Here is a 16,236-nt window from a genome sequence, read left to right as displayed (position 1 = left end):
TCTATTTTATTATTGACTTTCAACCAATATTGTTTTTAATCAATTTTTGAAGCTTTGAAAAGACTTATTAACATAGTCACTAATATTATAATATGTATTTATTAGCTTTCATGCACAAAAACAAAATTACTTTATAAAAATTACAGTACTGTAACGGGGTATATCAAATTTTAAAACCGTGCGTGTCGTTCGGTTATGTCTAGTGATTCCTGTTACAAGTTTATTACGTAAGTAGGCTGAATAATTGTCTTTTAAAAGTTTAAACAAGAAACAACAATAATAAAGTTTTTCTCTATTTTCCACATTGAGCCGGTTTAATTCATTCAGCCCACAAGTTACGTGATCCCGTATTCTTAACCCATAAACAAAGCGAATGCAAGAATTTTGTATTTTTTGCAGTTTGTACCTATTGGAAACATCAAGACATGCTCCATAAACAAAATTAAAATAAATTACAAATCGATAAGACTAGAGCTTCACAAAGTTGCTTCTTTAGAGTAACACTTAAAAGTGCCTTACTTTTGTACAAGTTACTCAGAGATATAAGTTTTTATGTTCTTTTAAATTCGAAATATTTTCACCATCTATCATGACATCACAGTTCATACGACACCATGATGCCAAGGGGACAATATAGACAGCCGATTTTTTAGGGTTTAATTTTAAACCATTGTGTTTTCAATTATTATGTACTGCATCCAAGCACCGACCCAATGATTCCATGGATTCAAAAACATTATCCTTGGTAAACTGTATATAAATTTGTGTATCGTCACAGTATTGAGCTATAAGACAATTTCAAATTTTATTTTTTAGGTCATTTATATAAAGTATAAAAAGTAATGGGCCTAGAATGGATCATTGGGGAACACCTCTTGTTATATAGTCGTGTTTTTTTGGAAATAAAAATTCATATCTTTGGCTGTATGGCTAGCGAAACGATGAAATTTGGCATAGGGTCTCTCAATACATTGGGAATGATGGATCCGTAAACGAATTTTTTTTCGGGTACCATCAAACGGAGCGGTACTGTCTCAAAGTCAAAAATTCGTAAAAAAATTGGTAAAAATCGAGTTGCTCACGAGATCTCAATTTTAAAGCGTTTAATCGAGCTGAAATTTTCAGGATATATGGGCTCTTGGGGCTTACGTGTCTGTATACTTTTTGGGCCAGATTGGTATACAGAGTGAGTTATTATAAGCGAACAAAAGTGACTAAAAAAAAAATTCAAACTTCTCCAGAGGCTAAAAAAAAATTTTTATAAAAAAAGTGTTTCGGCGAAAAGACTTCATTTTATAAGAGATTTAACATACTTGGAGCTTTTTTTTGTAAAAAAATTATTTTACGAGTTCTAGCATTTTCAGTTTTTTGAGATTTCCCGCCAAACGATACTTATTTTGGGAAATTTTTTTTTTTCAAAAAATAACTTCATCCTTTACCTTTTATATGCCATATAACCAAAATTTTTGGGAACCATACAGGGCGAGCAATAATGAACTTTACCCATGAAGGTCCGACCTGAAAATCACATTTTATTTAATAACTTTTTAGTGGTGGCACCTGGACCATTTATGTTCTTAGGGATTAAATACTTTAATAACCCCATTATTTGTGTAAAATTACAATCTTCCAACATTAATAGGTTCTGAGCAATTCGAATTTTCGCGTTTAATTCATTTGCCACGTCCCTGTACATGGTGAAAAGATCAAACAACATCTAAAGGATCCGAAATTTTGTTTTACAACACATACTAAAATTTCAGGGTTCCAGCGATAGTACAAGTACCCGAAAAATGCGATTTTATGAAAAAAGTCCATTTTTTTGCGTTTTTGCAGGTAATTGGAGGTGTCAACCTAAACTCTGATGAAATGGCTAGTGGGAACAATACTTTGACGCATGGTGGGTAAAAATTTTTTGCTCGTGACAGGTGGCCGGGACTTGGTTGGGTTTTTTGTAAAATTATGAATGAAAATGAACCGGAAACGATCAGGGAAAGGAAGCACCGAATCAGAAAATGAATGGGCTTTCCGAATCTGTGCATATCAATTGGGGAAATTGTGTATTGCGGCCAGGAAAATTCGGCAAACATTTTGACGTCTTCGAAAAATGCCGTTTTTTTGTCAGTGGTTTTATACCGGGGTGAGACGAAATGAAATTTGCCCGATTATTTTATTAAAATTATTCGAATATATACACGGGTCAGTCGTAATGATCTATTTAATTTAAAATAAAAATTTCGATATTAGGTGAGTTTTTACTATTTAGTTTATTATTAATATATGTTAATAATTCTTAAACATTGCTTTTGGGATATAAATAAAAAAATTTTGAAATTATTGATTTTTAAGGTTAGTCGAGTATCATAACTTTTTTGGTATTGGTGCGATTTGCTTGAAATTTGGTACCTAGTACCTATTTCGGATAAGATTAATAAATTTTTACAGATATTTGACATGACTATGTTTTAAGGTCACGTGACTACCTTAACTTTCTTCCTATTTGTCCGATTTGATTGAAATTTGGTATTTGGGGTTTATTTAGGATGCAATTATTAATTTTTGACAGATATTTGAGATTTCACTTCCGGGTCACGTGACTATTGTAACTTTTTTGCTATGAGTCCGATTGGATTCAAATTTGGTATTTATGCTTTATTTAGGATACAATTAATAAATTTTGACAGATAATTGACAAATTATAGTTTAAAGTCACGTGACTTTCATAATTCTTTTGCTATTGATCCGATTGTGTTGAAATTTAGTATTTGGGCTTTATTTAGGATGCAAGTAATAAATTTTGCCAGAAATTTGACATATTGAATTTTAAAGTCACGTGACTTCCATAACTTTTTTGCTATTGATCCGATTGTGTTCAAATTTGGAATTTGGGGTTTATTTAGGATGCAATTGTTGATTTTTTACAAATATTTAAAATATTGAGTTCTAGGGTCACGTGACTATCAAAATTTCCTATTTGATTGAAATTTGCTATTAGATGATATGTATATATTTGTAGATAATACTTTGTATTACCCTATTCCTTTTATCTTAATTAGTTAAATTATTTCTTAAATTTGCCTTTAAAAAAAAATTAAAAAATCATCGGTTCAAATACATAGGCTTTAAAGGGAACTTATCTTCTTTCGTAATATTGTAGCATTATTATAGATTTTGAAAAATTTTGTCATAAAGCTTTTTCATTACTTTTTGAATGATCTTTAGCCAGAAAAAAGAAATTTTGTATTTGGAGCAATTTTTGAAAAATTTTCATTTTGGGCCGGATTTTGTTTGAAAATCGATAAATGCAAATAAATAGGTTTTCTGTTCATTTTAAAGTCAAATCGATAATAACCTTTTTGAAAGGTATCCTGAAGTAGTACAAGATAGAAAAATAAAAAGTTGAAATTTTTTCATAGGGCTCTTGATAATTCGATATTTATGATTAATAGTTTTTTACAATTTTCTCCGAATCTGTGATAGCTATAATCAATTAGTTTTAACATTCGAATACCTCGTAACATTCCCTAGAACTTTTGTTTAAGACAAAAAGTTGTCAGAGTTATAGTTTATTTAGAAAAAAAAATTTTTTTTTTCTTGGGTTTTTTTTACTTGAAATTGCCATCATAGGGCTTACATTATGATTTGTCGATTATAATTTTAAGAAAAAAAAATGGTACCGTGGGAAAAAAACGAGTTTTCTTTTATTTTTTTTCACATTTTTACTAATATCTCGATTTCTATAGCTTGGATTCAATTCGTTGATGGTTTCTATTATTCCTTATTCTTCTCCTGTTAGTTTTTTTTATATTTTATTACAATTGCCTTTCGAAATAAAACTGAAAAATTAAAAAAATCGACGTAAAAACCCGGTTGTGTTATCCCTATACATAGGCTCTTATGGGACCTTATTTTTTCCTTTATATTATGGCACTCGTATAAATCGTGGAAAATTTTGTCATAAAGCTTTTTCGTTAGTTTTTGAATGGTTTTTAACCAGAAAAAAGAAATTTTTAATTCGGAGCATATTTTGAAAAAATGCTTATTTTAAGCCCGGATTTTGCTTCAAAATCGAAAAATGCAAAGAATTAGGTTTTCCGTTTATTTTAGAGTCAAATCGATAATAACCTTTTTGAAAGGTACTTAAAATTAGTACATGATAGAAGGATAAAAAACTTTAATTTTTCCATAGGACCCTTGATAATTCGATATTTATGTTTCATGGTTTTCCTTTATTTTCTCCGATTTTATGATAGCTAGAACCGATTCGTTTTAACGTACGGATACCTCGTAATATTCCTCATAACTTTTATAAAAAAAAATGTTGTTAGTCTTATAGTTTATTTAAAAAAATAATAAAAACCGTTTTTTCGAATTTTTTTTAGGCCGTACCCCTTTCGAATTTGGGGCAAAAAAAAATTTTTTTTTTCTTGGGTTTTTTTTACTTGAAATTGCCAACTTAGGGCTTACATTATAATTTGTCAATAATTATTTTAAGAAAAAAAAAATGATATCGTGGGAAAAAACCAGTTTTCTTTTGTTTTTTCCCACATTTTTACTAATATCTCGGCTTCTATAGATTCGATTCAATTCATTGATGGTTTCTTTTATTTCTTATTCTCCTCCTCTCAATTCTTTTGATATTTTATTACTATTACATTTCAAAATAAAAAGAAAAATTAAAACAAATCGACGTAAAATCCCTGTTTGTTTTATTTCAAGAAATAGACCCTTATGGGAACTTCTCTCTGAATTTGGTATTTATGGTTTATTTAGGATACAACTAATAAATTATGACAGATAACTGACATTTAAGTTTCAGCCTAGGTCACGTGACTACCGTAACTTTTTTGCTATTGGACCGATTCTGTTGTAATTTGGTATTCAGGCTTTATTTAGAATACAATTAATATACTTTGACAGATATTTGAAATATAAGACAGTATATTGACACACAACGCGACTATATAACAAATTATGGTTCTTTGAAGCATGATACCCCAACCACTGGTCATCTCTTTCCTTGGCATATAATCGTCGGTACAACTGATAATTTTTGTTTTTTTTTAAGAATTCCTTTATAGCCATTCACAGACAAGACCTAAAGGTTCCAAACTGGTCCCCACGGACCAAAAGTATAGGAGCGAAGCGACTATACTTGTTAAATCGGCTGGCGCAGAGAATGAGTTACGCACCCTTGTTATCTGTGATCTATTTGCCAGGTAAATACTGAAAAAACGCACAGCTTTCGGTAAGAAACCATAAGAAAAGAGCTTCACCAAAAGCAAATTATGGTAAAGAGTGTCGAAGGCCTGGCTGAAATCTAACAAAACTAAAGCTGTTGTCTCGCCCTTATCATAAGCATTAAAAATATCGTTCAAGACTCCAAGAAGAGCTGAGGCAATACTAAAACCACGACGCAATCCTGACTGCGATTCCGAAAGCAAATTATTTTTATCAATGTATTTAATTACCTGCTTGTATATAATCCTCTCAAAAATATTAACTGCCAAAATTTTTCCGAATTCAGACATAAATAAGATTTAGCATTTAACAAATACAACAGTGATCGGAATGTTTTTGTTTAACTTGTGAGGCCATAGGCTTTGATGATAATTTTGTTGGTTTTTAGGCCGTCCATATACAGTGACCGCCTAAAGTTCCGCATAAATTCGATAAAGATTAGAGACATGATTTTTTGAGAAAACGCTCGGACCCGTCGATTTTTATTTTAAGTTTCGCATTATTTCACATAAGTTTTTGTATACAGGGTGGAACGAAAAAAAAAGATATGACGTTATCGGTAATTTTTTTAAATAGAATGCTATATTTTTTATTGCATTTATGAAATATAGGCGAAATTCCAAGCAAGTTTCGTATAAGACACCTTATCTCAAAACTCAACTGTTTCCGAAATATTTACATTTAAATAACAAGAAAACAAATAAGTACGTCTATTTACAAATTAAGGTAAAATCGAGGATAAAAGTAATGTTATACACACTGCCAATTGTTTCTATTTCCATGGTTGCACTTGTAAAGAATCTCCATTTTCGAATGTCACTGTCAGTTCGAAAATTAATAGTTTTTATCAGAATAACTTATGACTAATTTAACGGAAACCCAACGAATTGAAATTTTGATGATGCTAGGGTACGGGGATCGAGTGCGCACGCAAAAAGAAGTAAGTGAACTGTTTAATGCCAAATACCCAAACCATCCTATTTTTCAGTCAACAGTTAGTAGAATAGAGCACAAATTCATAACTTCAGGTCATGTTAGGGATTTGCCAAGATCAGGTCGTTCAAAAATTTCTGAAGAAACAAAATTAAACGTTCTGCTCTCCGTCGAAGAAAATCTAAAAATAGCCGGTAAATAATATAGCCAGAACGTCAGTAAGACGCATCTTAAAAGCAAATGAATACCACCCTTATAAAATTAGACTAATACACTAATTAAATGAGGACAATCCTGATCGAAGAAACCAATTTTGCGAGCAAATGATGAACATTTGCAATAATAACCGTCAGTTTGTGTTACGAGTTTTGTTTTCGGATGAAGCATAAATAAGTGTTTAAACGGTATCGTAAATCGGCAAAATTGACGGTACTGGTCAGTGTCAAATCCATACTGGGCAACTGAGACTCATACATAGTACCGTAAATCTATTAATGTTTGGGCTAATATCGTGGATAATAGAGTAATAAGGCCATACTTTTTCGAAGAAAACTTAACAGGACGCTATTTGAATTTTCTTCCAGAAGATTTTATCCCTGCATTGGCTGGCCTATACCCAGACGAACAAGACCAGATAGTGTTCCCAGGAAGATGGATAGGACGAAGAGGGCCAATAGAGTGCCCGGCCAGGTCACCAGACCTAAATCCCTGCGACTATTTTCTATGGGGGTACCTGAAAAGTAAAGTTTATATTGAGAAGTCAACAACGTAGAAGATTTAAAAAATAGAATTAGATATGAAATTAGACGTATATCACCCGAAATAATTGATAGTGTTTAATAATAAACTCATGTAGTTTATAAACCGTCTTGCTTTCTGCCAAGAAGTAAATGAGGATCAGTTTGAATACTTGATACATTAATAAGAGTTTTCACAGTTTATAACATTTTATCTTACTCCATGTTATCTTAATTTGTAAATAGACGTACTTACTTGCTTTCTTGTTGGTTAAATGTAAATATTTCTGAAACAGTTGAGTTTTGAGATAAGGTATGTTATACGAAACTTGCTTGGAATTTCGCTTATATTTCATAAATGCAATAAAAAATATACCATTCCGTTTAAAAAAATGACTGATGACGTCATATCTTTTTTTTGTTCCACCAAATGTATACAAAAATTTATGTGAAATAATGCGCAACTTAAAATAAAAATCGACGCGCGACGGGTCCGAGCGTTTTCTCAAAAAATCATGTCTCTAATTTTTATCGAATTTATGCGGAACTTTAGGCGGTCACTGTATAGAGCAACTAAATTTTATTTGAAATGATGTTCAGTCGCGTTTGTACTTTTCAGATCATCAGTGGTGAATGTAGTGATATAAAAACTTAAAATGCCAAGGGGTGTACATTTGTCACTGCAAATAAAGGAAAAGATTATGGAAAAAATAAGAAATGGAGAAAAGTAGTCTAAAATAACAAACGACTTAAATTTAAATAAATCCATAATATCCGGAACTGTTTTTTTTTTATTTTAATAGAATGGGTACTTTGGAAGGAGTTCCAAAAAGTGACAGGAAAAGAAAAACTGATGGTGGTGTGGTGGATAGAAATATAAAGAGATTGGTTATGCAAGATCCCTTTATTAGTGCTTGTAATGAAAGATTTAACCCTAAGTATACGCGACCCACCGTAAAACACGGTGGTGGTGGCATTATGGTTTGGGGTTGCTTTGGCGGGTTAGGTTCAATTTTCACCAATGGATATTATGATTTTTAGAGCAGTGATGGGATTTTAGGTAGGTCAAAAAATGAGTAAAAAGTTGATTTTTGATGTTTTTTTTCTGGTTTTTCCTGACCCTGAATAAGCCAATAAACAGAAACACGACTCCCTAAATACCAACTTAAAAAATTCGTTTAAAAGAGTAGTCTGTTGTAAATGTAAAATTGGTCATTCTTTCCCTGGATGCATATATTTTATATTAATATAAATAAGAGTGCCTTAGACGCCTCAAAATCAAAATACACCCTCCTCTCATACCACCAATAAAACATATTTCTTAATAACGACATACGCGACATAAACATAAAAAATTCAAGCCCGAATGTCACACGAAACTCCTTAGCGATTTGTCTTCATAATTCGATTTAGTTCGTACGTTCAAGGGAGGAGATTTTGCAAAATTGTTTTCATTAACTCGGAGACACAATAGAAAATCTGAAAAGCAAGACAAAGGGAGCGGGGCAGGCGACTTCTCTTCCTAATTTAAAATGCATAAGTTGCCAATATTTCTTATATTATTCGTTATAGGATCATTTCCTTTATAAGAGAAAGGCTCCCTTCCTCCGTCCCCTAGGGGGGAGGTTACGTAATAACTTTTGTAACTTTATTGACGGCCAAGAAACATGCCCTTAAGCCAACCAACTAACAGAGATATAAAAGTTTATCTAATTTCCTTTCTCATTTCTTTTATAGATTGAGACAATAAAAATTGAGAAAACGAGTCTTTTTATTTGCTGACTCTCTCTCTCTCTCTCTTTCTGTGATATTTTTACGGAAGTTTTTTTTTTATCTTCTCTGTGTACCCTTATCGCAGTGTTTCCACACACGTATCCTATGACTACTAACGAATAACTCTAGGAAGGAGGGAATCGATGCGTTAAAAATACTCCAAAAAGTCACTCCCCCCCGAACATATTAGAGCTTTATTCTGATCCGCACATTTCAAAGTTTGCAAGTTGTCTGGGGGTACGGTGATAACCAAGGAAACTTCTTTAGGGAGTTTTTCTTTGATGGAAATGCGAACATATTTGGCACGTGAGTGAAAATGGGTTGCTTTGCTTTTTTTTGTAGTTTTCTGTTTGTGAATGAAAACTGTTGATTTATTTTAGAGTCATATAAAAGGGTAATAATAGCCAGAAGTTGTATAAAAAAGGATGATGAACACCTTATACCTATTTAAATGGAAAAAAATTGTTTAACAATCTGAACAATTGAAACGTTACATTCTTTAGGGTGTATTAATAATCACGAGTGTACAAAAAAAATTAATTGACACAAAAACTTATTTAAATGTACAAAAAAAAGGAAGTCAAGGTTTGTATGCATACGAATCTAATCAACTTTAAATTTCCTATTACATTTAGTACATTACTTTTTGAGTAAAAAATTTATTAAGTAGCGGCTTTTAATACTGTAAAATTATATATATAAACCTAAACGAATTAAATTTTGCTAAGAGTCGTAGTATATTTAATGTACTAATTTTAATTTCAAAAATGTGTCGAATTTTAGTGCTATTTATGTGCCTTATATCTAAATTTAAAAAAAGTATTTACGAGTTTTAGTATAATTAAGCCCTTGTCTTTTTAGTGTATATTATCATGTTATTAAAGTAACAATTCCCTATAAATTATACAAAAAAGGGCGACCAAAGCTCTTACACATACGAACTAAAAAAGATAAATATTTTTATAAATTTAGTACGTACATACATACATACAAATCTAATAAAATTAAATTTATTTAAGAATCTTAGTATAATGTACTTACTTTAATTAAATGAATTTACTAAATCTTAATGGTTGTAGTCCGAGCTCTTACTTTTTTTAGGATGTATTAAAGTAGCAATACTCATCAAATTGTACAAAAAAAAAAGTTGAATGTAAGAAATATTTAATTTAGTACATTACTTCTTTTCACAAAACTATACATAGAAATCTGAAAAAAATAAATTTATTTAATCATCTTAGTATATTTAATGTACTTTAATTAATTAAATTTATTACATTTTAAAATAGTACGATTCATTACGTGCCTCATATATGCTTTTAAAAAAATATTTACAAGTACATTCACAAAAAAGGGGGAATGATAATGAAAAAATTGTATAATTGGTTTAAGGATTTTAGTACAATTAAGACCTACCTTTTTTTGGATGTAATATCTTACTATTAGAGTACAATTACACGCATACGAAATTAAAAAAAAAGTCATGTTCTTATGTTAATAAAAAAAATTATTAAAAATTATGAAATTAATTTATTAAATTTTAATACAAATAATGTTCTCGGTATATTTTTTTAGAATTATTTACGAGTTCGTACGATAACAAAAGAGTCCAAAAAAGGCTGTTGTAAAAAAAAACTGTGCAAAAAAATATAAGAAAATATTTATATCAATATAAGAATAAAAATTTATTTAAGAAAAGGAAATATTTATGAATTTAGTACAATTTTATAAAATTAATTTTATTGTAGTTAAAAAAAACTAACTTATTTAAAACTATTAGTATATTTAATGTCCTAGTTCCAAGCCAAGATTAAACGCACACAAATCTAAAAAAAAAATATTTAGAAATTTAGTACATATTTTTGTAAAAATTAAATTTGTAACAACCTCTAGTGCAATTTTACAAGACAATATATATATAAAAATCTAAAAAAATATATGTTTTAAAATCTTAGTATAATAAATGCACTTACTTTTATTAAATAAATTTATTGAATTTAAAAATTGTAGGACAATTTAAGCGCCTTTTATTCATTAGAAAGAAATATGTACGAATTTTAGTATAATTACTAAAGGGTATAAAAAGAGCAAACGATAATGCAAAAATTGTATAATTTGCTTAAGAATTTTAAGACAATTAACTATTACCTTTTAAAGGGTTTATTGCAGAAAAAATTCCCTATAAATCGTACATAAAGGACGGCTTTTATACAATTTTATAAGATAGAAGCATCTTAGTCTATTTCATTAAATGTCATTAGTACATTTACTAATTTCAAATAAATAAATATATTAAAATTTGAAATTTTAGAACGACTTTTATACCCATTTAAAAAAAAATTACGTTTTAGTACAACGGCGGTCAATACTTTGACTAACTTAATTTAAATCACTGTACTTATAATATATTTAATGAATTTAGTACAATTAAACCATTATCTATTTTAATGCGTAATATCTTACTATCAGAAAAACAACCAACATATTGTACAAAAAAGAGTGGCCAAAAAAGTTATTTATTTATCAATTAAGTACATTAATATGGTCGCGTTGTCAGGGAATATTTGAACCAAAGATATCCTAGACGTTGGATTGGGAGGGGAAGCCCAGTGGCTTGGCCAGCGCGCTCCCCTGATTTAAATCCCTGTGATTTTTATTTGTGGGGTCATTTGGATCAACTTATTTATTCTACACCTGTGCCAGATGTACATGATTTTTTGGCTTGCATTGCAGTAGCTACAGGCGAAATTAAAGATAGAGGTGAAGTTATTCAGAAAATTCACGACAATTTAATATTACGCTGCAGGCTCTGTATCTAACAAAATGGCGGCCACTTTGAGCACCTTTTAAATTAATTATTATTTAGTATTTTTCAACGTTATCCAATAAATTTTTTTCTTTAGTTTTTATTAAAGTTATTTATTTTTAAATTCTGATAAAATGGTGGCGTACTATTTTTTTTTATTAAAAAATTACTCTAATGCCAATCTGATCTACGCCACTAGTTGAAACTAAAACAATTACTTTTTACATTTAAAGCATCTTTATTAGGTAGCTTTATTGAGAAAATTTGACACCAATATCTTAAACAGTCAAAAAACTAAAATTTAATTTCTTAATTTTTTTAAAAACTTGAACCCCCTGTATTTTGCTTCTGAGGCATTTCCGACCCATAGTGTCTTATATTAAAAGTTATATTTGAACGTCCCCTATCATCCCCCAAAAGCATGACCTTTTTATAAAAATCACCCTGTTTATGTAAAGAAAATATACGAGTTTTAGTATAATTACAAAGAAGTGCAAAAAAAAAGCGGTCGAAACTAAATACCAATTTAAATAATTTAAACTTAGTAAATTACGTACTTTCTTGGTTATTAATTTTAATATTAACGGGTTTTAGTACAATTACAAAAGAATAAAAAAAGGACGGTAAATAGCAACTTAAATGCACAAAAAATATATGATTTGTTTAAGGATTTTAATACAATTAAGGTTTTACCAGTTTAATAATTTTAATACTCGAGAAATTGTACAAAAAAGGGCAGCTAAAGCCCATACACATACGAAGTAAAAACAATTATTATTTTTAATTTAGTACGTACATACATACATACATACATACAAATTTAATTAAATTACATTTATTTAAGAATGTTAGTATAATTAATGTACTTACTTCAATATAATAAATTTATTTAACTAAATTTAAAAAAAATGGTACAACTTATGAGTCTTTTAAATTAAAAAAAAATTATTTATGGGTTTTAATACGATTACAAAAAAATGAAAAAAGAGCAGTGAAAATCAACTTTAATCCACAAAAAAATATATAATTTATTTAAGGATTTTAGTACAATTAAGGTCTTACCTGTTTAATAATTATAATACCCAAGAAATTGTACAAAAAAGGGAGACTAAGACTTATACTCGTACGAATAAAAGAATATATTCATAAATTTGGTATAGGACTATACATACAAATCTAAAAAAAATATATTTATTTAACAATTTTAATGTAATGTACTAACTTTACTAAATTTCAAAATGTTTAGTAGTACAATGGGTGTGCCTCATATATTTAAAGGAAAAAAATATTTACGAGTTATAGTACAATTAAAAAGGAGTGCAAAAAAACGTGGTCAAAACACGCATACAGATATAAAAATATAAATTTATTTGAGAACTTTATTACAATGTTTAATAAAATAAATGTATTAAATTTTAAAATTTCGGTACTTTATATGTAGCTTTATATATGTGCATAAAAAAAAAACAATTTATTTACGAGTCCTAGTACAATTACAAAAAATTACAAAAAAGGGTTGCCTAGACTTAATAAGTAAAAAATGATTTTTTTCCCCGATATTTTTCTGATTTGTAAGTGTAAATCAATATATAAATAAAAAAAAATATTTTTCTTACTGAAAACTAAAAGTGTTTCTCTCGTATAATTTACATAACTAAAACAAAACAACCTTCCTATGCATTTAAATTTTTAATTCCATGCCCAATTAAAGAAAACTCCATTTTCCACTTCTAAATTTATTAACTTTTTAAAAAGCACTTGAGAGCGAAAATAAAAATATAATTCAACGTTGCGACGAGGTGCCAGAACTACGGAAGAGTTTTTCTTAAATCCTCGCCACGTCATCCAGACAACATCATCGATATCAATTAATTTTTCTAGGTCAGACGAAGACAATATCCCCTTCCCTTCTTATCCTTCACTTTTTCTTTTTAAAAACGGTTTTAAGGCCAAATCTAAAACGGAAACAGTTTTCCGTCATGTAACCTAATATCGTCGGGGAAATTAATTAAACGAAAACGGAAATTACTTTTTAAAACTCGCGGACCGACTCGTTTATTTGATAATCTTATATTTCGCGGCCTTCGGGTTTTCTTGGAAATCCTCGCCTTTTCCAATAAAAAATAACTAATTTACTGTGTCTTAATACTTTTAAAAAAACAATCATTTTTGTCTTCTTCCTCCTCGTTCTCTTCTGCTCTTTCTTTGAATACGTTTCTATCTACTTATTATTTTCTATGATCCTTCTACTTCTCTTGCTTCTTCAATCAGGCAATTCACGTACTATTTCTAATGTTTAACAAATAATTTATTTACTTTCAGAGAGACGCCCTTGCCCTGGAACCAACCAACGTGGTCAACTGCGTATCCAAAGGAAAATCCGAGGTACGTATCCGATAAATTACTAATTACGAAACCCCTTTTTAAAATTAATTATTAAGAACCAAATAAACGAAATGACCGCTCCGAATGTATTATTCAGAAGAAAATGGGGGGCGGTGTACAGGGGCGGGCCACGACCCCCTTTTTCTTCAATATATATCCGAATAAAAGTAGTTACTTTGTTTTGAAAGCCCGTAATTATTGGCACGATACCGTGCCACGGTTGGTAATCAAGCTATTAAGAAATAATTAGAAAAAAAAACCCCTTTAAGAAAGGGTTCGGGATTCTCGCTATAGGGGGTTAATAATAGCCGCGAGTTGTACTGAAAAAAAGGGCGGTCGATACTTGTACTCGTGTAGCTGCAAAAAGTCTTTAACTTTTCAAAGGCGTCTAGTACAAATAAAATGTTCTTGAACCTTTTTTTTGAGACTGTCATGTCATTTGTCAAAAATTCTACAAAAAATTTGGTTGCTCTATATATGTAGCTGCAAAAACTGTATGAATTATTAAAGGCGTTTAGTACAAACAAAATGTTTTTTACGGTTGTAACATCTTGTTATTAGGGTAATAATACTTAAGAAATTGTACAAAAAATGGCGCCCAATTTCTGTTTGGCCTTAACTATCTTTTATTGCGTGATGTCTTGCGATTGGAATAATAATAGACGCGAGTTGTACAAAAAAGGGCGGTCGATACTTAGACCTATTTAATAGCAAGCATTATATAACTTATTTAAGGGTTTTAGTACATTTAAATCCTTAGATTTTTGAGGTGTAATTTCCATGAATTGTACAATAAGGTGGACATATACGCACACAAATCTGAAAAAAAATAAAATTATTTATAAATTTAATACACTACTTAATGTATCGTTTGCTTTCTTTATTTTTTTAAAAGATAAATTTATATATAATTATTAATAATTTCCAGTTTTAGTACAATTCATTATTATTGCAGTATTTAGTTTAATTATTTTCTACTGGGGAAATAGTGGCTCGCAATTAATTGTACGAGAAAGACGGCCAGGTTTTATATACATACAAATCTAAAATTATTTAGGAATTTTAGTACAATTTCTGCATTTATCACCCAATTTTAGTTAAATTTAAATGCCTTGTTATTTGTTAAAATATATATTTATTTACAAGTTTTAGTACAATTAATTGTAGTTGTTCAGATTTGTATTAAGGGCGTATTGTCTTATTACTGGGATAATAGTGCCAGACCATTGTACAAACAAGGATGGCCAAGTATGTACATCCAAAATCTTTAAAAAAATTATTTAATATTATTAGTACAATTAATGTTGCTGTTTTTTTAGTATATTTAAGTTTGATGAGGAATTAAATTGAAGTGGAATTATTCAATATTGTATATTTCTTTATTATTTAGTATGTAACTTTCTATGATTGGTTTTATAGTGTCAGAAAATTGTACAAAGAAGCCGAAAAAAGCTTATACAGATACAAATCTTAAAAATTTAAATTTATTTAATAAATCTTAGCACAATTAACGTATTTTATTCCTTTAATATATTTATTAAAAAAATAACTAGTAATTTAAGTAAAATTTATATACCTTATTACTTAGCTATTAGTGACAGTACAAAAAGAATTAAAAAAAAATTATAAGCTATTTTCTTTTAACTATCTTGCTACAATAAATTAATTTTTTCATTTTTTAGTACAATTACTCTATATTTTTGTTACTAGAAAATATAATAAATTACTTCCAGTATAGTTTTATCAGAACGTATTTACTACCCTAATATTTAACTATGAGTTGTACAATAAGAAAGGGCTATGTTAAAAAATAAATTTTAGTACAACTAATCCGTGTTTAGTTAATAGCATTTTTTACTATTGCGATAATACTAAAAGCAAATTGTACTAAAAAGGATGATTTAAAAAAAAATAAGTTTTATTTAATAATCTCAGTACATTTTTGCGAAAAATATATTTATTATTGTACAGTTAATTTTTTGTATTGATTTTTGTAAAATTAATAACTATTATTGGTGTAATAATTATTACATATTGCTTTAAAGAAAATAATAGAAGCAAGCAACTGTACAAAAAGAATTAACAAAATATTTAAGAATCCCAGTACAATTAATACATTTTTTGCCTTGATTATTTTTTGGTAAAAATATTTATTTATTTAGGAATTTCAGTACAATTAATCGGTATTGTGACAAACAATTGTACAAAAATAGAGGGTCAAAAAATATTTAAGAATTTGAGAAAATGTATTTTTTTTAACAATCTTAGTACAATTAATATAGTTTTTGACTTAAAAATGTTTGTTAAAAAAATTAATATGAACGTCTTCCAGTATAATTTTATCAAAACATATATTTTATC

At 29.0% G+C, this 16,236-nt stretch overlaps 1 protein-coding gene across 4 annotated transcripts in view; it reads left to right on the top strand.

Moving 5' to 3' along the window:
- Nucleotides 1-16,236, top strand: part of LOC126736922 (semaphorin-2A) — a 713,174-nt gene that overhangs the window by 593,496 nt on the left and 103,442 nt on the right. For all 4 annotated transcript variants that reach the window (XM_050441559.1, XM_050441561.1, XM_050441558.1 and 1 more), the window contains one exon: nucleotides 13,813-13,875. In XM_050441559.1, coding sequence (XP_050297516.1) covers nucleotides 13,813-13,875 — 63 coding nt within the window. The remainder of the gene's footprint in view (nucleotides 1-13,812; nucleotides 13,876-16,236) is intronic.

Source organism: Anthonomus grandis, chromosome 5, assembly GCF_022605725.1.
Source record: "Anthonomus grandis grandis chromosome 5, icAntGran1.3, whole genome shotgun sequence".
Classification (NCBI taxonomy): domain Eukaryota; kingdom Metazoa; phylum Arthropoda; class Insecta; order Coleoptera; family Curculionidae; genus Anthonomus; species Anthonomus grandis.
Note: the sequence above shows the minus strand (reverse complement) of the source record. Positions and strands in the feature narration are given on the sequence as shown.